The sequence below is a fragment of the Periophthalmus magnuspinnatus genome, chromosome 3 (assembly GCF_009829125.3).
Source record: "Periophthalmus magnuspinnatus isolate fPerMag1 chromosome 3, fPerMag1.2.pri, whole genome shotgun sequence".
Lineage (NCBI taxonomy): Eukaryota > Metazoa > Chordata > Actinopteri > Gobiiformes > Gobiidae > Periophthalmus > Periophthalmus magnuspinnatus.
The window spans coordinates 29,699,596-29,725,410 of NC_047128.1; the positions used below are offsets into that span (position 1 = coordinate 29,699,596).

Here is a 25,815-nt window from a genome sequence, read left to right on the forward strand (position 1 = left end):
TTAATGTGAGAGAAATTGGTGTAATTTAATAATCACAATTTTCTTGACTACCAAAGTTTTATTCAAATTTTAATAATTTGCCTCTTATTTTTATACTTTCTGGAGGTGGCTGAGAATAGACACATGTATTTCAGTACAATACACATAACCAAAATGAAAAACAAACAAAAAAGTAAAAAAAAACAACAAAAAAAACAAAACAAAAAACAAACAAAAAAAACAACGTGGTTTTATTTTGGTCACATTTTTGGCTAAAAATTTACGTATTGTGGTTTTAAATGCGTTTTCATCTATTGTGGGGGTTATAATCTGACCTCAGAGCTTGAGAAAATACCACTCCAGATTCCTGGGTTTCTGTTGAGAGGCTGAAGAGTGTTGGAAACCCTACATAATCACAAATTGACATTTGGTTTCACATGGGAAACACTTCACAGTGTTCCAGAGACAAAAGAACAGGAATGTGTTCATTTGGTCCTGAGAGAATCCACTGATCCCCAGCTGCATGCGACAGAATTGGATCTTTCTTTTCTTTACCAGGTCACAACAATTAATGCTTTCTACAGTGACAAAATGTCAGAAGAAAAGATGACCACATGAGAGGGTAGAGTACAAATCTCACAGGGCAATGTCCTGCTTTGACTGCAGTCTCTTTGAGAATAGTAATAGATCCACAGATATCCATTATCTTCCTCCAAAAGAGTTTTCTATGAAGTAGTTGGAAATCAAATCTTTAAAACCCTAAAACCCAGGCCCGGGCCCCAGGCTGCAGTTTAGCTACACAGATAAAACAATACAACTTAAATTGTTGTGCAAATATATATAGACTTAATTGTTGGTATAGTGAAAGAGGCATCAAGTTAAGTTAAAAGTTTCAAAATAAAATGTTAAAATTTTTGGTGATTCTGATGCAAGATTGGATCTTGTCCTGTATGTGTCCTGGGTACATCATAAAAACTTGACACTTGAGTGAACAGACTCATAGTAACACTGATTGTGTTTGAAGCGGCTGTGACTGAAAACAATATCACACAACTGTTGTAACTCAGTACACTTGGGAACCATGGCGTGGTCTTTTATGTGATGCCAGACATGTATACAGAGCCTTCAGTTTCTGTCATAGTATATACTGAGAAACAGCGTTATACCCATTTTCAATACAGTAATTAGAGAACTACATAAAAGACTGTAATATATACGGTTGTGGTTTTCACATAATTATAAACAACATGGTGGATGCAAATTGCAAGATCCAATGTAATTTAATAAATGTGGTTATTGTAATAGAAGCTATGTTTATGTCTCAAGGGAGGTCCAGATAAGGTGTCTCTTCTACTGTAGTTCATTGCCGTCGTTTTTCCGCTTCACTTCAGTCATATACATTTGGTCAGACAGATGTGGTTAACTGTAGCGCCAGTATTGAAATGACAGGCCTCACAAAGTAAACCAATGTAGTTTAAATTAGGAAACATCGACACGTTTAACGTTTATATTATAAAGTGGTTTATTTGTTCCTAGCCTAGATGTACAAAATCAAATACTATTAGCCTAAGTGCAGTGTTGTTCCTTCTAACCATAAGACTGCTGACTACACAACGGCCTCCCACTGAGCCTGGTCTGAGTCCTGGCTGTGCAAGGAGCTCAGGCCCGTATCTGAGTCGTTGTCGTTTATGTCGTGCGCCTTGGAGAGTCCCCTGGCTTGCTCCACCCACTCCGTCTGACTGCCCAAACTGACCACCGTAGCTATTCCTCCTCCCTCGGTGTTTTGCACATCTGCTAGGTCCACTTTCTGTAGTAAATCTCTTATCTCCTTCGTTTTTGCTGCACAAATGTCCCCGGACAGTTCTAAATCGTCCTGAACAGACTCCAAGTCTGTCTCCAGGCGCAGGCCAATGTACCAGCTGGCTTCCAGTTGAGTTTTGATCCGCTCCTCTTCTAGCAGCAGTTGACTTTCGTGAATGAGGCTTGACTGCGGACTCGACTCGCATAGGCTGACCCTTGGGGTCACCTGCTGCTGCTTCCGTTTCATCCAGTGCAGGTGCAGCTCCACCTGGATCTGAGCGGTCAGCCGGTCAATCTGAGTTTCGTGTTCACTGATCTCCTCATGTAGCCGCACGAGAGCCTCACATGTTGTTAAGTAGTCTTCAAACTGCTTAATTTTCGTTGAGCAAAACGTCTCTGTTTTGACGCACGCTGCGTCACCGCTCAGGTATGTTTCCTGAAGGTAGTTAGCCCCGTGCCGCTGAACCCGCTCCAGGTGCACTTTTGCCTCGCGCAGCTCTATTTCTGCATCCAGTTCCGCGAGTCTTTGCACCTGCTGTCGGATGGTGTGGTCCTGGGAGAGGACCACGTGCACCAACGTCTCCATTCTTTCTGCACACGATGCGTCCTTACGCGCGCGCCTCTTGTTGATTTTCTCCAGTTTTCTGAAGGCCTTTCTGACAATGCGCCGCTGGTTCTCCGGACAGACTCCCACCGGGTCACGTATGGACCCACTGGTAACACACGGGCTCTGCTTGCTGCGTACCACGCGCGCCTCTGCGCTTCGGGGAGCGTGACTGGAGAAGGACGCATCGCACTTCACTTGTACAAACTTTACATTTTTCTGCTCTTGTCCCCATGCGAGCCATAGTCGCCAGATTTTGGTCTTGTTTGGCAGAACCCTCTCAAAGCCCCTCCATTTCTCCACAATGCAGTAGGACTGAGGCGTGTGAGAAAGTCCCATCTCTGGGTTCTGATCCTTCAGAAGGACCCGGATCACATCTGCACAGCTGGTTCTCTTGGACAAGCCCAACACAAGCTTCTCTACGCGGCAAACCCACACGGAGATGTGATTTTCCTCCGTCATGATGTGTCTGGTTCGAGATCTGGTCCTGTCAGAAGCCTGTCATGTCACTCCGATGCACTTGGGATTGATGGAAACTTTACAACTCCAGTGCACAGATTGTTGTGGTCACGTGATTCTGTAACACCAGTGAGAGCGAGCCATGAGCAAACAATGGACAAAATAAAGTTCCATAAAGTGACCATTTAGAGCGATAAGTCTTCATCGTCTTGAGTCATCAATATGAAAAAGCGATAGCTCTCATTTTTACCAACTTCAATTGTTATGTCTCAAATATGTATACATTTACAAAACATTTAATTTAGGCCTAAATGGGACATTTGATGTGATATTCATAATAGGCCCTACGCCGCGTAGCTTATTCTAATTTCTAATTGCTCCGCTGTGAAAGAAAATGTAATTCTGTCAACATATATTTTTTTTAATGATTGCCAGTCATTTTTTTTTTTTTTCCCTTTACAGTGTCTCCCCCTTGTGGCCACACCTGTACAGACACTAGTTCTGTTCAGATTGTGAAAAACTGAAAGACAAACTCCATCTGCTGTTGAGGTTCAGTTCTGACTGAGATCAGCCTACTCTTTATAAACATTTCACCACGTACATCAAAAGCAGCACACATACAATATTGATTTTCCCCCAATTTACACAATTTATTTAACCTCAATTTTCCATACATACCAAAGATCTATAGCTACAAAATATTTACCGTTATCAATAAAGTATCATGTTACAAAGCAGAGACAAGATCAAATGCAGCACATTGACTTGGAGATTTATTTTTCTTTCTTTTCAATGGTTTACTGTGTTATAAGAAAAGATACCACTGCATTCTGTGTCAAGAAAAGCTTGTACAAAGAACCTTTATTCAAAAAGTAAAAAATAGAATGAATGTTGGGCAATTCTGTATGCAAAATACTTCAAATCCTCCCTACTATAATTATGCTAATAAACATTTAGCTACAATCTTCAAGGTAGTGAAGAAGTTTCTAAATTTCCTCGAAATAATTGGGATTGGGTCTTAAGGCCTTTAGTGTTTGAAATGATGATATAAGTGTTCCAGCAGTGTAAGCATTGCAATCGTATTGGGCTTGCAACATATAAACAGTAATGACAACACAAAACCAAGTACAACTGTACACTAACACATCAACAAGAAACTGTTTCCACAAAGAAATGAAAGTAAAAAATACACAGGGTACATAAAAGAAAAGCCTGCAGTGTTCACATGACACTGTAAAACACAGAACATTTTAATTTTACTTCACCAGAGACTACTCCTGACTTTGGGTTTTCTATGATGAAAATACTATTTTGTATAAAAACACAAACACATTATAAACAAACAATGGCCTCGTCCACATTTAGATATTAAAATGGATCAGTTTCAATGTTTAAGGCTTTATTTAGCCCAACATTAATGTCTATATTGATTTGGTATTTATAGGGTTTCAGTACAACACAGTGCAGACTGAATATAAAGGGAATACAGTCTGTTATAACCACCCTTAAACACCTGAACCTGCAAGTGTCCACAGTGACTTTCCCTGTGTTGTGTCTTTTAACATATTTATAGTTTCAGAACCATTCTAAAAGTAACTTGTTACAATGTCATAAAATGTTAAAGAAGAATGCATCGCTGATATATCACAAAAGATATGCTATCAATAAATACATTTACACATTAAAATACTGGACATTCAAGAGTATTTATTCAAGGATTATGTTGCCTAAGGTCATGTAGCCAAAGGGTATGAAGACAAAATGCCAAAATATGTCTGTTCTCCTGTTATGTTAAGATAGATATGCAAAATTGTGTTGTCTACAATAACACAATTTGGGGGGAAAAAATCCAAACATGTTTTGTGTGTAACTTGAACCCTAACCAGACAGTTACAGGCACATTGGGATTACTGTAATATCATCTGAATATTGTCATCAGAATAACCCAATTTCTCAATATCAACCACCACTATTATGGCACGGAGGGTGGGAGTCAGCTTGGAAAAAACAACAAAGAGACATACTGGATTAATTAGTGCAGTAAATGTTTTCAGTGTAACACATTGAATATTTGTCCCAGCATATAACAAGGCATTGTGGTGACTGATGCCACTTGTGATTTTGGTTCATTTGTATGATCTGTTTTAAGCTTAAAGATAGTCCTCAAACCAAAGGCACTTTCTGCTACCACAGAGGACATACTGGAGTGTCTCAGACTGTCTATTGTACTTGTAAATGCCAATATGTCCTCAGTAACCAGGTGGTACAGTGGTTGGTCTATAAAATACTATTCATATCATGTATTATGTCAAACCAACATTAAAGTGTGGACTACAAATACCGTACATACAGTAATTTATCTAAATGCCAATAATACACAGCCAATGACTTAGTTTTCAACACCATTATTCATGAAATAAAGGGTAGAGTACATTTAAGGCACAGTACTTTTTACCTTTGGCAAGTTTGTGTTTCTATCTCAATGCACTTATCATCACTATCATGTTTATAGAGGCATGGTTTGGTGTTCACACAGCTACAGCTGCAAAGGCCACTCAAAAACATGAGCACAGCACTCACATTTACAAGGTTTAAGGTGGTCAACAGGGCACCGTGAACTAGTCCAAAACATGTGCATGACTAAGGCAAGCCCAAGTGAGCGCTTTTCCACAACTGAGAATTTTGTTAGAGCATTCACCTGAAAAACTTAAAATTTGGTACATGCCAAACTAGAATTTTAAGGAGGATTGTTAATTTTATTTCTGTTTTCAATTTACAATGACAAACAGATCTAGCTCATAAAGTAAATTAAGAGGGGCATTTTTAAGACCTAAACCAGGTTAGAATATGACTTAAAAATATAATATTGTGCATGTGTTTGAAATGTTGAAGTAATCCCTTCTAATATAACAGATCTTATATCATAATGACAAGTGCCTAAAATGTATGTCAAATAAAACCTAATGTATTTCACAGTCCATTGCAGTTAGTGTACAAGACGTGGAGTGCATATTATGAAATAAATCTGAAAGGCTGCCTGATTTTTGTTATGTTATTGTGTGGTTTTAAATACAGTTACAATAGCACTCTGTTTTCTTTGGGAAATCTACTGACAGCTGTGGAATTTGAGTTTATAGACAATACTTATTGGCTAAACAGAGCTACAAAAAACATTTAAGACCACTTAAAAAGTGCCAGTATTTTTTTTTCTCTTCTATACATGAAACAGAGAACATCACATAGATTTCCATTTACTATTTATAAACATTTATCAATAATCATACCAAACAAAATGTGATTTCCTTTTTTAAAACATAAAACAACTGTACCTTAATTCACAGCTGCAGTCAAATACAAAAAATTAATGGCAATGGATGTCACCCAAATCATGACGAAAAAAGCCATGTATGCAGGACTTTAGTCGAGGCACTGCCAATGGGGTAAAGTCTATAGAAGGAGTGCTCACTCACTCCCTCACCAGTCTGTAAAGGTGATGCTGAGCTCCATGTTCGCTGTTGGAGACCTCAAACACACACGCCATGCACAGCAGCGTCTCCTGTGTGTCTCTGTTTGTCACCACCTGCAACAAAATAGCTGCCTTCAGTGCATTATCTAAGAGTTCATCACTAAAAACTCTTGATTTTCACAAATTTCTTATCGTGATACTTTTACTTTTATAGTCAACACGAGATAAATGACAATTATTATTGATTTCTCGAGTATATAAAAGGACACATTATATTTATAATACACTTTACTCTTTTTCCACTGATTTTCAGAAAATATATATGTAAATATTCAAATCTCTGAACTGATACTTCTATCGAAAATGTACACTGTCTAAATGTATGAGTCAACTATTCTTGTAATTTAAAAACTTTATGACATTTTAACTCAAGCTAAGGGCAGAGTTTTTTGTTTTTCATCATTCATGTATACTGGAATTGCACAAAAAACATTTAAATAATAAGTATTCAGCTGAATGTATAGTTATTAATATAAAAAAAACACATTTTGTTTAAACCCATGTTGTAAAAGGCAACTAATATGTAAATTTCTATGCTGTATAAACATTTGTGTTGCTTTTTTCATAAGGGTGTCCGTGTTAAATGACATTTGAAGACCTCATGTGATGTCTCAACAGAGGTCCCTGCCCCTTTATCCCTTGTCTCCTGCTGATAATGAGTCTCCTCACACTGCGCCTCATCCCGTCAGGAATTACAGGAATGTGGGACCAGCCTCGAGTTCACCTCACCACACACATTTTTAGTCTAACTGAAGCCACTGCACATTTAAAAAAACAGGCTTGACTTTGGGGTTGAGAAGTTACCATTAAGATAGTGAAGTTCTCCAGCACACTGTTCATCATGTATTTCTCCGGGAGATGCTTGAGCTTATGGATGAAGTTGATCATGTATTCACACATGGGAGATCTGCTAATGCGATAGATGAAGCGGCCATTTTCAAAGCGAGCATATTCAGTCTAAACCCAAATACATACATAAAATAACAAATTACTTATATTCATTCCTGTCATTGGTCATATCAGTGAACATTGTTTACTGAAGGCCGTACCTCGACTTTCTCCACCACCTGTTTGCCGAAGGAGCAGACTTTTGTGGAACATGTGATCGTCATGTTCTCAGAACTTTCGTATTGACTTGTGACACCATAAAATGATCCATTTTCATCCTGGATGTTGCAGTTTAAATCCGCCTGTCAATCAGAGAAAGTGTATTTTATTTAACCAACAAAGCACAATTTCTTTTAGAGGAAAGTCCTAGCATACCACTGTGCCACCCAATATATACACTCTCTTCAAAAGTTACCATTATTTTTGCACATTTGGAAATTATCAAATGTGTTTTGTGGTTTCATGACGAAGCGAAACTCCTAAAAGCATCACTATTGACTACTACTTCTTCTCCATTTGCGTTCACCATAATCGTTGCCTTTCATTTAATACAAATTAAATAATTAAATAATCATTTTAAGACTTCACATTGTATTTGCACTGGTCAATTTGAAAATGCTTGATAATAATCAGTGACTATTTGTTGGATTTAATTGTAAGAAATCATGTAGAAACAAATCTGTTTCAGGGATGGAAACAGACTTGTGCAGGGTGTTAAATGAACTTGTGTTTAAAGACTGATTTACAAGGTTGAGCTGCTCTATTGGAGAGTGTGGCCTCTGTCTGCCCTGCATATCCGCTTCATTACGACCACAAAAAGACCCCATCCTTCTCCTTCATTAACCTCCGCAGTTATACATTCATTATTGTGGAGATTCGGCCTTTAATTTGAATTTTAGATCTGTCGGCCACTTCAAAAAGAATGTGAGAGGACTTGGCCCAAGAACACGAGCCCTTACTTTGTTGCTTGCCGCTAGTTAGCATTTTGCACCAGATAGGAAAATACAAGCAGTGTTTAGACTCTATTGAATGTCCACAACCGGGTCACACTATTGTTCCATCATATTACATTGAATTAGTGAGTGCTCTGATCAAAAGTGCCAGTCCAAATATAGCTAGTGTATTCAATAAACAAGGAGTAGTCTTCAATGTGTACAATGCTTACAAGCAGTCCACTTTTCATGAACCCGGTTTGAATCTGTAATTTGCTGTCTGCCGCTAAGAATAACAGTTATTGTAATTTATATACCCACTACACAAGTTTAGGAGCTTATTAATTGAGAAATCAGCTTTTCCTTTCTGGCCTAATCTATTGCCTTCTAGAGTGCATTGGTTTTTCATAGGTTACACAATAATTAATCTATGCATAGACTGGCCAGTGACCCTCATGAATGGGAAAATACTTACCCAAAATTTTATAAGGAAAAATGAATTCTGAGGACCCTTTCCATAAAGCTCTTTTAGCCCTCCTTTTTTCTCAGGAAATTTGTCATAAATTTGCCGGATGTCTACGGACTCCAAGAGAGCATCACTGTAAGAGTGGTTTGTCTGACCAATATGTACAAATAGATGTTTGTTGTACTGCAAAAAAAAAAGAAAAGAGAATAACTGTTATAGTTTAGTAGTGTTTGATTCTTGAAAAAACGCCGTTTTATGTTATGGATGAAGTTCTGAAAAATGTCATATCAATATCATACATACATTTTTTTTTAGCTTTATAGTGATTCACTTCACACTAACAAATAAAAAAACTTGTTGTGCTAATAAAATAATGTTCATGTTATTGTGTTTCTTACAGAATCTGGGTCTCTCTGTTGTTCTAGAAAAGCAGAGAACTCCACCAGTCGCAGTTTGGATGTCCCAATGGAACGTCCCTGCCAGGCAGGTGCTGCTGGAGCCTGAGCTGCTAAGGGCTCATAACCTAAAACACCCACAACAATCAATGTTTAAAATCCTATGATTTACAACAATCACACAACAACTGTGAGTGTTTAAACAAGTGTTCTTGTTTAAGTTGAACATTTTGAAGTGTAAATAAAAAACTAGGTCTTACTTGAAATGGCCGTTGTAACTGTTGGCTGGATTGGATATGCTTGTTGTGAAAATGGTTTAATGCTGTAAAAGAAAATAAGTCAGTTGTTTTAGATGAAATACTTTTATAAATGAAAATCTTCATTTAGTGCAGAAATATATTGTTTTAGTCTAACTTACTCCTGTGAGGATCCCGGCTGCCCAGCTGATATCATGCCCTGCCATAACTGAAGAGTTACAATATTATAGAGACTGAATTAACAAAGATGAGCTATGTCCAATTGTGTACATGTGTTACGGACTAGATCAAAAGGCTCTTAGCTCATGTTTAGTGTCAGTAGTTATCTTGACTAGCAGTCTTTGATCTTGAGCTTATCTGATAGAGGCAAGGCATCGCTGTGTAATGTGATTTGAGTTGGAGTGGTGGCCTCTGGGTGCAGTGTGTAGCTGAATGACAGATGAATGTTGGGGTGCACTGGAGACACTCACCCCTGCTCCGGGGAAGGCTGGGCGAGGGATGCCTGGCAGCCCCAGCTTGTTGTGAATGGCCGTAGCAGAGACGATCTGAGCAGACGACATGGAGGCCATGCTCTGGAGCGCTTTGTCCTTCACGGCTTGATCCTTTAACAGCAGTCACAAAAGGCTTAGCATTCGCCGAGGCAGCAGCCACCAGCCACACTGACCTTTCTCAGCACATTCAACAGCAGCAGGTTAAAAGAAATGCACCAGTGTTTAAGTGTCGCATGGTTTTAGATTACGAAAAAGAATGAAAACTGAATTCCTATATACAAAGAATGGAGGTGGTATGCCATTAAAAACTTATTGACCAATGTACCACATAAATACTTTTTTAAAACTCTGAATCAAATTGTAAAGGCAAAGAATTTCTTATGTTGAAAGGAAGGCCAATGTATCGGCACTACCTTGGTGGTGCGCAAAATTGACAGATACATTATAGTCACAACAAGTGACTAAAAATTTCACAAATAGACACTGCTGCAGAGTTGGCACCCACAAGCCTCCAAGAAAAGTCATGCAGACTCACTGTGGCACTGGCTAAAGGTAAAGCATGCTGGTAACTGAAGCTGGTGGAGAAGAGTCAAGTGAAAACACTACACAAAGAAAGGCAAAAATGAGATGCAAATGAACTGAAAACAGTGCAGCATCTATTGTGCCACTACCAAGGAGAGCTACTAAACACAGGACAAGGCAGGGTTTTCTCAAGGAAGGGGTCAATGCATTCAAAGTGACAAAATTAAACAAACTTACCATACTTGTAACCTGAATGAAAAAAAACAAGATTAATTTGAAAAGTTGCAGTGTCTATCAATATAAACAACTAGAGTGAAATATCTTAAACAACACTATACATTCCATTGTATTACATTATCCACAGCTTTATCTAAACAAGAAGACTTATGTGGAAAATGTAATTTATTTCAAAACAAGTATAAAATATATAAATGGATCAATCATATTGACTGAAAAAATATTTTTATACATATTCCACTTCTGTTATGGTGGTTTGCAATTAACTAAAACTAAAATTAATGTATGGTAAATGGTCACATTTTTTTTATAACGCTTTTCACGAGGCACTCTTTACATTGCTCACCCATTCACACACCAGTGTACATAGACATTGGGGGTAAGGTGGGTTAAGTGTTTTGCCCAAGGACACAACACCACAGTGACAGCATTCATCTGTGTGGGTTAAAATCGCACCGCCAACCTGTGGGTTAGTGGATCTGACCTCTCACTCAGTGATGTTTATGTCAAGAGTGGGATTCGAACCAGCAACCTTTGGATCAGTGGACAAACACTATATCAACTGAGCTATTGTCATCCAGTATGCAAGTATATACATTTGCTATTTACTCCATTGTTTTCTACATAAATATTACAAAAATGATTTCACTTTTTCAGATTTGTCTCTACCCATTCAGCCTATTAGTGATTTTTCTTATACAGTAGATGCCATACTGTCTAATGTAATCCAGGAGAGATTACTGGAAGCAGCGGGTCTTCCATTGATGACCCTCTAAAACGCAGGGCACTTTTGTATTTCTCTATGCCACTGGAGTCTAATTTGCTTTAAATGAGACAAGACAGGGAGTCATACAAAAGCCGCCTGTTTTTTCTCAGACAGAAAGAACCAGGCATTCATGTGGCTCACGGCCTGTCTGCCTATCCCCCTCTAAAACAGACACTCTAACCCGCACATGCACGTTAATAAGGGGTCATTAATTCCTGGTGAATACTGTGTGAGAAGAGCAAAGTGTGAAAGTCAAAATTTAAAGTCGCCTTCCACCCAAAAATAGGAAAAAGAAGGCCTATGGTAGGTCTTCTTTGATATACTTTATAAAATACCTCAAATTACAGGTCAATATTATTCAAGATTACCCCGTCTTTCACAAAGCCATCCCCAAGTCTTAATGTGCCACTCTCAAAAGCTTTTCTTTAGTGAGTTTTCCCCCCTGAATTTTACTGAAATAGCTGACAAGAACGCCCCGAAATGACAACATCTGAATTAGGAGGAAGGAAAGGCAATGACAGCCATGGCATTGTAAAAAGCCAGGATGAACAAGAGATTCAGGGGAGAAGGATAAAGCATTTTAGAAACAGCAAGAGCTCTGAATGTGTCTGCTACAGAGGCTTTGACAGCAGGGAAAAGTTGGGTTACTGTGTCAAAAGAGGTTAAGGGGTAATCTAATTTTTTTTAACACAAAGCCTTTTGCCATGCTCCCTTTTCTATTTAACCTGTGCAGCTTCGAAAGACATGTAGGCAGACCTCCAGCTCTGAGCCACAGCCACGGCTAGCATGCTTCCCAAATGCACATTTTTGACATTGAAAGTAAGATAAAATGCAACATGCAATGTATACAACAATGACATATAATTATGAAATTATGAGACCATTTAATTCATTCATTTCAATTATGAAGGAAATTGTGAAAATGAATGGAATTGTCATAATGAATAATAACTGAAGTACTATGTGTGAATAGTGAATGTTGATTACACTTTGCCTTTCACTTTTAGAGTTGAACTATGATTATCAGACATACCTTTCATCATGAAATGGAAAACTAATTTATGGCAAAACCCACCACTTGCCATTTGTTTCAGTAGTATATAGTATGCATTGCTATGTTTTATTTTGTGGTTAAATATGTACTTAATAATAATAATTATTGCTGCTAGTTGTAAGTACATCAAATTATACATATAAGGAACAGACATTTAATTGACATGACATGACATGTTAGTGACAGTTATTTACTAGACCACTACAGGACACAGAAAAGTTTGCAAGCACAAGCCCAGAAGCAGGAAGCGCATACCTTTAGCTTGGAATGAAACTCACGAGATTTCCTTCTGGCAAGAACCTGAATGTGACTAGACACCTGCGGGGGTCGGGGAGGGAGGGGCGAAAAGGAAGGGAGGGGGAGGAGACAAAGGAAGAGCCTGTAACCATGGCAATGAAAAGCCCCCTGCGACTGGGCAAAGCTAGACGTACCTTAATGGCAGCTTGGATTTCTCGAACTTTCTTTCTTGCTAAGACCTGTATGTGACTAGACACCTCCATTTCAAAAAGACAAAAGGGGGAAATCAAAAGGTGGATTACACATGTCTTTTGTTTTATTTTCACGAAGGTCAGATGCAGCTCCAAGCTACAGAGCTGGCTAACAATGTTGAATGAACGTTATGAGGTGTTGTACCATTTAAGTTAACTGATTAAGAACAATAAAGGCCTGTTTAGAACATATTAGCAGGAGGCAGATGTGGTCCGGTGTGTGCTGAATGAGAATCTGCTGCTCTGGTGTTCTTGTGGGACCTAGTCATGTCACCAATGTTCAATGTGAGGCTAAGATAGAGGGAAAAATATTTTCAAATAGAAGATTGAACACCATGACATGGAGCCCATTTGAGTCAATGACCATGGTCAACAATTTCTCAATACATAAATTGTTATCATGGAGGCTCTGGGAGGGTGATCGAAAACATAGCCTACATTGGGCCTCATATATCAATAATATAAGTTCTGATTCCTGTGCTGATATGGTATTTTGGTCATATTGTGATTCACAGACACTACCCCAGCCTTCATCATGCTCTCAGAAGAAGCATATAGTTGTAGTTCTTTGCTTTGTGCTGTTCTAAAGACAGCATACAGCTACTTAATGTACATGAATCATTATCTGGGTGCTAAAAGAAAAATGTTTTTGCAAATTGCCACCACCTAAAATCGTATTCCTTTTTTAACTGTTTAATGAAATAAAAAATGTACCTTCATCCCTTCTACAGTAGCCTATTTATTTATTTTTTTCCTTGATAAAATAGCACGTTCTCAGTGAGAGGGATGTCGATGTCTGTTGGTAATCCATCAAACATTTAAAACCTAAAAGATTCTTATAATACTGATTGTGAGCACATCATGAAGGCACAGAATTCTATGTGCTCCCTGGACATAAATCCAGAGCCAAGTCTGAGTCTGTGCATAGCAATTGTAACATCCACCAAAGGAGCATCAATCAGATACATTGGGCCAGATGGACACAGGGAAATTCTTAAGAGCAGCCAACTAGTGTTGGTGACTGTGGGAGAGATTATCTTCAATTGGGATGCATACGGGGTGCAGACTTTGAAGTGGGAGTGGGATGACGGGTCACTAGACACACACATCTGTTGCATTGGAGCAGAGCAGAGACAGGTGATGTGTCTCATCCAGCATCCATCTACACACTGGTTAGACCCAAAACTCTCTGTGGTTAGGTCTTTAGGGACATGAGACGACAAGTGAAGCTGCTGTGAAACACTCCAGTTCAGTGAAATAGGACTGAAAGTCAAATCCAAAGTGCTGCGGGTTAAGCGTGTAGTGTTATTATCACTGCCTTGAAACCAACACGCTATTTCATCTTTGATTCACAGTGGGGAAAAAAAATTCTATTTTACAAACAGTAAAAGTGTAGTGTCCTAGGTAAAATTCACACCTGCCTCAACAATGTACTAAACTTTTGCCCTAGCAGTTGTGATATATGAGGCCCATAGAGTACTTGGTTTGTGTGTAATACTAAGTAAAACAATGAAACACAATTAATAAACATATTTTTTAAAAACTGCAACAGTAATAGATAATGAAAAAAACAGCCCTTAGCTCTGATTTCCACTGTGCATTTGAAAGTACTCTACCTCTGCACAAATGGCATAAATAAAATAACTTGAATTTATCAATAAAATGTAATCACTAGCCACGCAAAGTGTGAATATGGATGACACATACACACTGTAGACATGTGTGTTTTTTTCAGTTACACTCTTTAGAATGAGGTTATTTGTCTTTCCACTAGTGGTTCAAGTGGTCCTTCATTTGTTGCTTTTGGTTGATCTTTATTTAGTTGTTGTTGGTTGTTCTCTTTCTGGTGAAAAGGGTCAGGATTCAAATTATGTAAACTTTTTGATATACATACTTAATAGTTTCATGCCACATAATGAAATCTGTATTTTCTAGTAATACGCAGGATGGGCCCACAGGCTGTTGAGAGTGAGCAGCTGCTTTGTTGCGCTGTCTAACCTTGCTTCTTTCCCCTCACCTGTTTCCGAGTCCTCGTCTTCCCAGTTCGCAGCTTTATGTATCTGGCAATCAGCTCATTTCGGCCTGCACACAGAAAAACAGAAAAAATTAGAAACATTATCACAATAAACTAAACAGTTTTAATGTTTCAAAACCTTTGCTTTTAGTTTAATTATCATCTTTCAATCATTTTCTGTTATATAAAAATTACGTATTTTCGTAATGTGGTATGTATAACATTAGTAAAAAATGTAAACATTTTGATCATGTATTTAATCATTTTGGAGTTAATACTCTCTGTCTAACCAGACCCTAGCACTGTGAACACACCATGTGACATTAGCATGAAAAAACTTGCAGCAGTACAGCCTTTTCAATTAATCTAATTCAATCTCATTTTCTTCAAAGCTGGGGGCTTTGAAAGGAAACAGGGCTGGCTGTTCATAGTGTTACAGAAAATAATGGCAGTGAATATATCAGGTTTAAAACAGTGCAGAATGGAGTAAATTATAATTGAAGCATAGCTTTGTAAAGATTTCCAATTAACAACAGCTCCAAACATTCTTCTGCCCTCAGTCGACTCTAATTGATGTACCAATGCACATGACCCCTGCTTAGCCTTTTCATATGGTAATAACATGGCGCCAACCAAAACTATTACACAAATTATAGTTAAGGAGCCACTCTCATTGTGGGTCCAGCTGTACACAAACCGAAGCTCTGGGCTAGCTCTGATCTTCTCTGAAATGCAACGACATAATGACACATTTTTCATGAACATTCAGTTCATTTTCAATTAGATCTCACAATTATTATGGGACAATGGGGCTGTATTAGTCTCACGTGTTAATAATATTTCTTTTAGGTGATTCGGACAAAGGTCTTTACCATAAACAAGATATGGTATAGGTGACAGAGAGTGAGAAGAAAATGATTCTTATGAATTGTTATCATGTGTAAGAAGAGAGACTCATTACGATATAAAAGGGAACAAGTACAATGTGCATCTTCACATTGAACATTTAGGTGCTGCTGTGAACCTCATTGATAAACAACCTGTCTGCATGACCACTGTGGCAACAGTGTAAACTCGCTCAGACACAGCATAGTGTCTCTACTTTCAATAATCAATGAATTACACACAGTGGAACCATAACATGACAATACAGGCATTCATGCAAACTCCTGATTCCTAGATCAAAGCCCACAAATGGGCAGCTGAAAGCTTGCTTACTATTGAATTATTCATTCTTTTCACCAGACTGACAAAGCTCACGGGTCCCGGCTGTCCCACTTTTTTCCCAACTTGTGTTTGCAAAAACACAACTGCTGAAAAATGCTTTTTACACATTTATTTTTACATTGATACATTTGATACATCGACAAATGACAATACAAGCATTCTGAGTGTATAAAAAGCGCTATATAAGTTTGATTAGTATTTATCATTACAGTCTGCCAATATTTACCAAAAATACCTGCAAATATACATTCTTTCACATTCTAGCTCCTTTTCATTGGTCTACCCTTTCATTTCAAAGTAGCTCAGATATTTGGATGTAAACACATATGTGTAACAACTTGAACACATTAAAATGTAGCATTTGTGCTATTGAAGACTTTTCAGAGAGTTACTGCCATAAAAGAATGAGAATAGTTTATTTATAATATAATATAATTATATACATTATACTATATTATATGATAAGAAGCGCTCTAAGATATTTTTGTGGGTGCTGAGAAATGTGTTATTTTATTACTATTTTTAACCACAGATATTTCTATTTATTTTAATTTTAAAAATTCTTACATTTTGGGGCATATTTATTGACAGGATGACATTTTGTGTAGTATTTGGCTGCACACTGGCAGCTCTTTTCATCTGTGATAGATGGCTCAAAGGTCTCGGGGAAGCATTAGCATGACAATAGTATAAACCAACAACATGAAGGCATCCAGCCCAGGAGCTGTAAGCTTTTCACATGTTTTATCAAACAGAAACCACCACTTGCCAAGTGACAGAAATGTGTAAAATGTGGTTACAAAGAAAAAGTGACACTGTAAGAACAATCAATACAGGGTTAACATGAAGCTGGCCCATGCTATAAAGACCAATAGTGAGATGACAACATGGCTCTGTTTGATGAAGAATTTCACAGGAACAGAGAACACTGCCATGAATTAGGAACATAATAATGTAGTATGTCATACAGACACCATTAGAACTAAAAATACAGTGTAGTCACTGGATCCTCCAGGTGTTTCCTGTACGAGGTGAGACAGAGTCATCTCCTTGTAATCTTTGGACTTTGCACTGTTCCACACCAGACACTTGGTACTGTGTACGCACTCTGCTCCAGTATACAACATATTGGAGCTGTCCATTTAAGAAAACTGATATGTAAGATAATATTTTATTCAAGTCTGTCAAATAACTTTAACCTCCATATTTTGTAGTAAGGAACTATTCCAATACTTCCATAAAATATACATAGGATTGTTCTGTAGAATCTTGTCTGTTGTCCCAAATGTGTTCAGATGTAAACTAACATTCAAGTCAAGTTTGATACATCACACAAAATGTATCTATGACACAATCCTGTTCTTAAAAGACAGTGTGAGGCTGTAATTAACAGCTCTTTAAAAATCCATTTTTTAGTGGACACCAAAAGAAATCGATACTTAGCTTGTGTTGACCTTATTGAGCCGGATAAAAGGCTTTATTGCAGGTCCTGGGTCACGAGCAGTTGAGCTAATGTGTTGGTTTAACAGTGGGGGATTAAAGGTGAGGTGTTCTCTCAAAATCTTACAAGACATCACAAAGCAGCAGGTCACTAACCGGAGCCTTCCTGGAGACAGCGAGAGCGCATTACAACAGCCCTCTTCTGAGCTGGAGAAGCATTGAGATGGAACCAAAAGACCAAAAGACCAGGCTCTTTATCACCCAGCGGGCCAGCTCAGTCCATTTCCTCCCTCCTCACTCTGAGGCTCTGTGCCGCGGCCGAAGTACCAAGCTGCTCATCCCAACTCTGCACATTATGCTCACAGGGGACCAATTTGCACCGCTGGTCCTTGACTGAATCACTCTATCAATTAGAGCCACTGTGTTTATCATCACATACATTATAACGGAGGTCATCGTGCTGAGGTTTGCGTCTCAGGAGACAGCAAAGCAGGAAATAAATGGCCAGGGAATGAAGGCACAGTTGGACAGGCATCTGGACTAATCTGAACGGACAGCTGTAATTATGTGTCTCACGAGTAGCCGCTGTGCGTCCGGGCAAAGTGTGAACACAGTCAGGAAGGTGCAGGCCCCCCTTCTGCCACCAAGTCAGACACAGAGGCAAATCAATATTTTCAATCTTTTGGGATCAATTCGGCATCTGAGCACAAAAGGAAAACATGCTGACAGTGGACAATATGTAGAGATGAAAAGTCAAAGTTTGTGCTCATGATAAGCTTCCTTGTACTTTCTTTTGTACATGACCAAGCCAGATCACAAAATTGTTTGGAGAATTTTGACAAGCCGTGAACAATCAATTTACAGAACTCTGGACTAATACATAAAACTGAGGGTCAATCAATGTGGTTCTCAAAATGTAATCTCATTAATACTGGTGGTAGATAAGCTATTTTGCTAAATTAAATACTAAAATGTATATATTTTTTGATATTTCTTGTTGTCAATATGGAAATCTGGCTTTTACCCCGATCTGGGAGTATGACATCATCACAATCAGAATCTGAAAACTACCAGTGATCGGTGGTTATATCAGCTGATACCAGTGCAGTGAATGAAAGAACCCAATAGATCCAAAATATCAGTGTGACTGATATATTGGGATACAAATCAAATTGCATGAGTTGTATTACTGTATCCTACATTTTCATGCAGCTCTACTCTTTAAGTTATTTTAGCACCAGCTAAAAGTCAAAGCTAAGCCTTTTGCCCCCCAAAAAATGTATGAAATAAATTGTGTGAAATTACCCGAATACAGAAGATCTTCATCACTCAGCAATTCAGAAATGTATTGTTATTAGGTGTTACTAGGAACATCACATTGATGTATCTGACTTAATTTGCAGAGGTAAGTTATTCAAAATAATCATGATGGTTAATGGGACAACAAGAGTTTATTTGTTAATGTCGCCTTTTGTGTTCCATGTCTAAATGGGGTACTACTAAGACTAACCCTGTTTGCTCTGCTTATAGAAGAAATTCACATGAAATTTAAGCAGTCCATATATTTAAAGGTGTAAGATATTTCTTTATGCATTTTATTCTGCATTGCTGTTTTACATGTGGTGTCAAAATACTTCACTATTCTGTGACCTCACAAAGAAAAAATCGATTCCTTGTTACAGTGTGGCCACAACGTTCTGGATGGGACAATAATGGCAGCATTCAAATTCCATTCAAATGTTGATTACATAAAATTGTCCTATCAGAACCAGATCGTCCCATCAGAAGTGTTTCATCATAGGGACGTGACGTAATCACCATGAAGATTTCCTTGGAGTGGACGACACTGGCTCTTTAAGAAGCCAGAGCAGTGTGTGTTTTAGCCAAACAAAAGCAGCCTGTTGGGAACATGAAACCTGAAACCAGCAGCCTGGCTCACAGGGCCTGATACAGACCTCAGAGTGAGACACACCCACAGTCCTGCTTCACAGACACACACGCCAGGACCAAACACTCCACAGAACCCTCTTTTCAGGTTTCATCAGGATAGCAATCACCACTGAACAGTAACTTGTATTTTGATCTGACATACACTTTAAGTCAGATGTTCTCCTGATACAACTGTCTCCCTTTTCCTCAGACTTTAGACTGGGAGGTTAACACCTTGGCTGAATATACACATTGAGGGGTATTTATCAAGAATTCATGTGCCTTTATGTAATAACATGTATAGCCTAAAGTGATAAAAGCACTTAAAAGTTTCTAACTTTCTCATTACTGGGTCTATCAAACTTTGCCAGTGTGGACTTTCCATCAACCGCTGTAGCTACTTGTGTTACCGTCTTGTTAGGCACTCGTTGCTATCGTCTATAAAGCCTTTCCCAACTGCCCAACTGGTCCATCTTGTGTTTGGGTCTGAACATCCTAGACCAACTCTATCTAATCAGTTCTTGTGAATTTGAGAATTCACTAATCTCTGGTGAATTCACTCTGCTGTGCAAGGAATTACTACTGCTAATCTGGCATGTAAATGAGTTTAGTGTGAAAAGATACAAGCAAATAACAGCATGTGTCTCTGGTTTGTTCTTTAAAGTAAAACTGAGAGCATTTGAGAAACTACAACCATTTAATATGTGATTAAATTCACTTATGCATAAAATGTAGTTTCTAAATGTTTATTATCATACAAAAAATAACTTGCAATCTCAGAGGCATCTCCTTGCACCATTACACCTTCTTTCTGTTTCGAATCAAAGCCAGAGAAATATCACAACATCTTCAGTGAACACACTTCCAGAGACCAGCACTCTGAGCCATGAAGATCCAACATGAGTTTGCTCAGTGAACGACCAACATTAAATAATATGCAGACTTCAAATCAATTGCACTTCACTGGGATCCACAAATAATTCCATTGTGTGACTTGATCAACTCAGAGGCACACAGAACAAAAGGCTGAAGTGGTCAGCCGTGGTTAAATATATTAAAAAACTGCCAGTGTTTTACCATGTCTGTCAGATTTCAGATTATAAAAAAATATAATCAAGTAATCAAGATGTTTAACTTTCATTCTTAAGTGTATTCAATGCACACATTTCTCCTTGAGTGGAAAAGTAGGATTGTACCTTTGCTTATAGAGTACCTTTACCACATTTTATCTGTTCATTATATTCTTTTTAGGTGTGATGATGCTCTACCTTCTCCGTAAGATTGCAAATATGATTTATATTATTGCAATTCATATTTTATATTTTGCCATAATCGAGCTGCACAAACTTTTGGTGTACTATTTAATATTTACTCAAATATTGATTTCATTTATTCAGACTTGAGATTGACATCAGCATATGATTATTCTATAGTCCATACAAAAACATAATATTAATGAATGTCTTAATAAGCCAAAAATATATAAATGTTAAATATATTCTTGTTCACAATGACATTAATCTTCCCTTCACCTGCATCAATGCTATTTACACTTTTGTAAGACGCTGCTTTTCAGAAGAAATAAAATAATTGGACTTTTTTACCACCATGTGTGTGAAAAAGCTCTAGTGCTAGTCTGACAATAGCAGGGGAACAAATGAGGGATTATTCTGGAGGAGTGTGATGCCTCTCCTGCCATGAAGTTCCTCACACTCTTCTGAGTGAATGCAGGTGACTGAGGAGCCTGAGCTGATCCCAGAATTCCTCATTATCCACACAGCAGGGAGGATGTGGTCCAGGCGCTCTGACTTGGAGCGTGCTCGGCCCTAAGAGACAAGCCCCAGAGGAGCACAGAGCTGGGCCTACAGGCCACGCCAGGTCTGCTCATTACACCTAACTTATCTGTGGCATCTGTGCAAACCAAGTACCACTTACGCATCGCTCAGACTGCAACCAGTCCAGCTGCGACTCCAGTGTGGGAGCGGTTTTGTTGCGGTGTGACATTCACACGAGGACCAGAGCTGTGCTGTTGTAGTCACTGTCTTTGAAGCTGCATGCACAAAACCACGTGTTTGTGCGATAACTATTTATTTATTAAGGGAAAAAGCTTGTGGTGGCCCCCAACATTCGGCAAAGTAGACTCCCAAAGGAATTAATCTGGAGCGCCGCGGCACCTCTGCCGGCATGACCAGACTGCTTGGTGCGCGGTCTGAACTCCTCGTGCTACTTTTAATTATACAGAATTCTTGCGGGCACCGGACCGAAGTTGGACCGTGTGCAGTCTGAGCCCAGGGTTAGTCCAAATAGGAGGGGTCTGTGCTGCAGCACTGCTGACATGTCACAGAAACCCAGGGTTGTACCCCAATACAACCATCACTGAACAGCTATGCATCAAAATATATAGTCATTGACATCTCCACTGCTCTGCGCTTCATATCAAAATTGGGAAGATATGTTTAAATATATTGAATAATGATAAAATAGATGCAAAACATGCAAAAGTGAAAAATAACACAAATTACCTTCATGAAAATTATGAGCAGTATCATAAAAGAACTGTGTATAACACATTCGTTTGTTCAAAGATGGAATAAACTGCATGGCAAAAAATCACAAATACCATTTAACTTGCAAGGTTAGTGCAAATACACGAGGCAATGAATAAACATACAATTTGTGTGAGGCGTGTTGTTTCATTTATCAACTCTATTTCAGGGATAAATGAATGCAGCCGAGCACAGCAGGTGCATTATGCCATAGCAGTCTTGGGCCTTTGGCTTGAGGATCAGAATTGAGTTTGATTTTACTTTTCAAAATACTCCTGCCATGACTGCAGTAGCAGGTGATGGCAACTATGCATAACCTGTATCTTCACAATAAGATGCAAGGAATAAGCATGATGCCTGCGAGCCACTTCAGGTAAACACCACAATAAGCTAAGAAGCAGAAATTAGAAATTGTTTTGTAGCACGCACAGTTGCTATAGAGACGGTTGCTAATTAACTGCACTCTAGCCCGGGATAACAAAGGGCTTAAGGGCACTCAGGGCGGCTCCTCTTATGATGAGCTGTGTATGGAACACAATGCCATCCCCAGGGTCTCTCCGCCACAAAATACCTGTCTCCTTGTGGCCAACCTCCAACTCAGATGCCATGAGAGTTTTTGTGTTTATTCTGTAGTCTGCCCCACTATACAGAGGGTGAGAGTGTATATATGTATATACACACTGACACCTATATCTATCCTATTTACAAATCTATAATCAAAATCAAACAACAGAAAACTACTGTTGAGTAACAACAGTAGTAGTTGGGCTGTATAATAAGAGAATAGCAGATTTTATCAATGAACATACAACAATATAGAAAGATTATGTGCATGAATGTTTGAATTGCATTGAAGTTGTCTTAGCTCTCATCTTTGCTGTAGTAGCTCTAAAAATGTACATTTCATTTTGGCCATCGGGGTCACCGGGCAGCTGCTAATGCTCTTAGGGGCCTTCGGCTTTCACTTGACACTGACAGGCTGCGAGACAGTCCAAGTGCAAAGACAGAAAATGTTCCCTGTTTGCATGACATCAGCCAAAACCAGGGATGGGGGCGGGGGGTGCACAGCTGGTGGTAACCGCACTACCATCTGCTCCTGACTAATAGTTCATGCAGTTGCACTTAAATGTACAACAAAAAACGTGCACTTGAGGAAACTAAGAGGCTGCCATTGCAAAGATTTCAGAGATTGGAGACTGGCTCATGTAATAACACTTGGTTGAGTCACATTGTTGATGACAGCAGTACTCACCATACATCTTGCCCTCATCTGACAGTATGATCTTCCTGCGCCCACAGGGGGGGTAGATGGCCAGTGCTTCCTGGAAGCTCTGCTCTATGTCCGGGCTCCACACTCCCTCCGCATCATTGTCCGCAGGCTTGTCTGTCGAGTCGCTCATCCTCTCCAGGTCTTCGGCAGGACTCTCGCTGCCGCTCCAACTGCTCGGGTCAATGGTGGCAGTGGGGCTCTCCAAGCTTAAGCCTGGAGCAAACTAGGGGGAGACCTGGAAATCCCAAAGGTAAAAAAGAAAGACGAAACTCAGTCAACAGTTACAACGATGGACATATAGTCACCCAGAAAATCATACAGCACAACCAACAAAAACTAAAGCTGCAAAATAGAGACAAAAATGCACTGTTCAATAATAAAACCTATCCCAGACCAACACTAGGTGAAATAAAGAAAACACTGACATGCAGCAGCTCTAGCTAAAACCTTACCAAGGATGCACAATGAGTCTTACTGTAACAAATGAACATAACTTGTCCTTGTGGTGTTGTATAGTGTATAAAAGAATTTGAGGTATTCTGAAACACATCTCTGAACGATGGAGGCAAAACGTGTGGCATCTTTTACAGAGTCTCAAAAAAGTTATTGTCAATAAATCAAACCCAGTTTATATCACAAAATCATTAAAGTGAACATATTATGTAAAATGAGCTTTTAACCATGTTCTAACTATGTCCTTTTGCCATTCACCTACTATACCAAGTAATACCATTATCAATAAGTTTGGTATAAAAATATATTGAAACTCTTCAACTATAAAGAATTTTACCTTAGCGTTATCATCATAACATAATAATATCATTATTTTCACTCCACCCAGATTAAATATATGTTCAGGAAAACTTAAACAAATAATGTACTACAAAAATGTATTTTATTACATTAAAAAACATCAATCTTTGAGAAAAAAAAAAAAAAAGATCAAGATTTAGCCCCTTTTCAGCCATAAAAACATGTAAATGACAGTCCGCTGCTTGTTATGCTGGAATACCATTATCAAGAGGTGAAGTCTATCAGCGTTAAGGTTTTGAAATTGAAACATGAAATCAATTGAACTGTTTCTATTATCTTAGATCACTATTGCAGCTAACAATGAATGAAATGTAAATTAATAATCTATGTACGGTGTAGTTTCATACTGAAAACCCAAAGAACAGCATAATGTTTTCTTTATTAAGGAAATCAAATTTACACAGTAAAAAAGGACTTCACGGTACAGTACATTTAGAGCAAGGGTTCCTAACCTTTTCAAACTTGGGGCATAACTTTTTCAATACAGTAACCTGGAACCCATTCACATATTAAATATATTAGATCAATTTGCTGCCCCCAAGATGGTGCTCGTGGCCCTATCATAGGCCCCGGCCCTATGGTTGAGAGTCATTGATTTAGATTGCAACTGGAAGCTTCTATCTATTCTGGTATACCTGAGACCATTTTGTGCTTTTTAAAAAAAAACATACTAATGCTTCAAAATTCCTAAAAAATAACACTAATTTAAGTTTAAATATGAGAAACTTTTTTACTTTTCTTTCAAAATGTCTTCCCACATGATCATTCATAGTCATCGTAAGCTTCCTTTCATACAATTTACTGTACAGAAACTCCACTGAGCAGTGTGCGAGGTTCCTGTCTTTTCTCAATCTCTCCTCTTACTCCAGACAACTGCTTCCTCTCGGTGCACGATCCCATTCAAGTCGCACAAGCTGTCAGGAAGTGGGAATACTAGCATATGTTTCTTCCAGCAGGCTGGACCGTGAGGGAAAAAGGGGGGAGGGGAGCAAGCTGTTGGGGAAAAACCTCCCAGAGCAGTCAGAGCAGAGCTTTTACTGAATCTGTGTTTTGTGAGGCGACTGCTGACGCTGCAGAATGGATTCACGAACCAATGAGGGAGGGGAAAAATACCACTAAACATGTGCCTCCCATACAAATGACTAAAGATTAATTATTATGGTAATAACTTACAAATTCAGTCCAGCAATAGGTTACAAAGTGAATGAAATAGCAAATGTTACATTTAAAAAAGTTAAATATGGTTGTATAACAAAATGTAAACCTTTTTGGGGCAATGTTACCGCACTTGAAAGTTTCCTGCCTAAAAACTGCATAGAAACTTCTACATCACATATTTACTCTCACTTATGTGATTGCATTTTTTAAACTTAATAAGTAAGGGGCATATTTGAGTCTAATATAGTTTTGAGTCTAATATAGTGCTTTTGCAGCTGCTCAAAGTAGTGTAACTCTTTGGTATTGGTATAATTATTGTTCCTCCTGGTCCAAAGATATATTTATTCTGTAGTCACAGCTGCTGTGGGGCAGACTGTCAGAAGTGCGGTGGCCAGACTGGTCACAGCCCCCATCACCATTGCCAACCACCTCACAGTCACTCTTCATATAAGAAATACTCAAAGCACCAGAAATCAATACACCAACTTTTAGATTAGCGTGAGAACATCTCTCCAGCTAACATTAATTTTCTTTTCTTGGTATGTGTTTTAAAC

The 25,815-nt window shown here is 38.6% G+C and overlaps 2 protein-coding genes across 6 annotated transcripts in view; both read right to left on the reverse strand.

Annotated features, from left to right (window-relative positions):
* Positions 1-354: 354 nt before the first annotated feature.
* rassf10b (Ras association domain family member 10b) lies at positions 355-2,878 on the reverse strand. The gene has a single exon (XM_033988986.2). The coding sequence runs from the start codon at positions 2,843-2,845 to the stop codon at positions 1,586-1,588; it is 1,260 nt and encodes a 419-aa protein (XP_033844877.1). The 5' UTR covers positions 2,846-2,878; the 3' UTR covers positions 355-1,585.
* A 593-nt stretch (positions 2,879-3,471) lies between these two features.
* The window catches only part of tead1b (TEA domain family member 1b), a 29,880-nt gene continuing 7,536 nt past the window's right edge, over positions 3,472-25,815 (reverse strand). The window contains exons 3-15 of one of the 5 annotated variants that reach the window (XM_033987033.2): positions 23,273-23,525; positions 14,882-14,946; positions 12,808-12,870; positions 12,632-12,694; positions 10,557-10,568; positions 9,777-9,908; positions 9,468-9,514; positions 9,310-9,371; positions 9,053-9,177; positions 8,664-8,837; positions 7,418-7,558; positions 7,173-7,325; positions 3,472-6,422 (exon numbers count right to left, since the gene is read on the reverse strand). In XM_033987033.2, coding sequence (XP_033842924.1) covers positions 6,309-6,422; positions 7,173-7,325; positions 7,418-7,558; positions 8,664-8,837; positions 9,053-9,177; positions 9,310-9,371; positions 9,468-9,514; positions 9,777-9,908; positions 10,557-10,568; positions 12,632-12,694; positions 12,808-12,870; positions 14,882-14,946; positions 23,273-23,420 — 1,299 coding nt within the window. In that variant the 5' untranslated portion in view covers positions 23,421-23,525 and the 3' untranslated portion in view covers positions 3,472-6,308. The remainder of the gene's footprint in view (positions 6,423-7,172; positions 7,326-7,417; positions 7,559-8,663; positions 8,838-9,052; positions 9,178-9,309; positions 9,372-9,467; positions 9,515-9,776; positions 9,909-10,556; positions 10,569-12,631; positions 12,695-12,807; positions 12,871-14,881; positions 14,947-23,272; positions 23,526-25,815) is intronic. The other 4 variants (XM_033987041.2, XM_033987049.2, XM_033987056.2 and 1 more) reach the window with 4 other exon arrangements.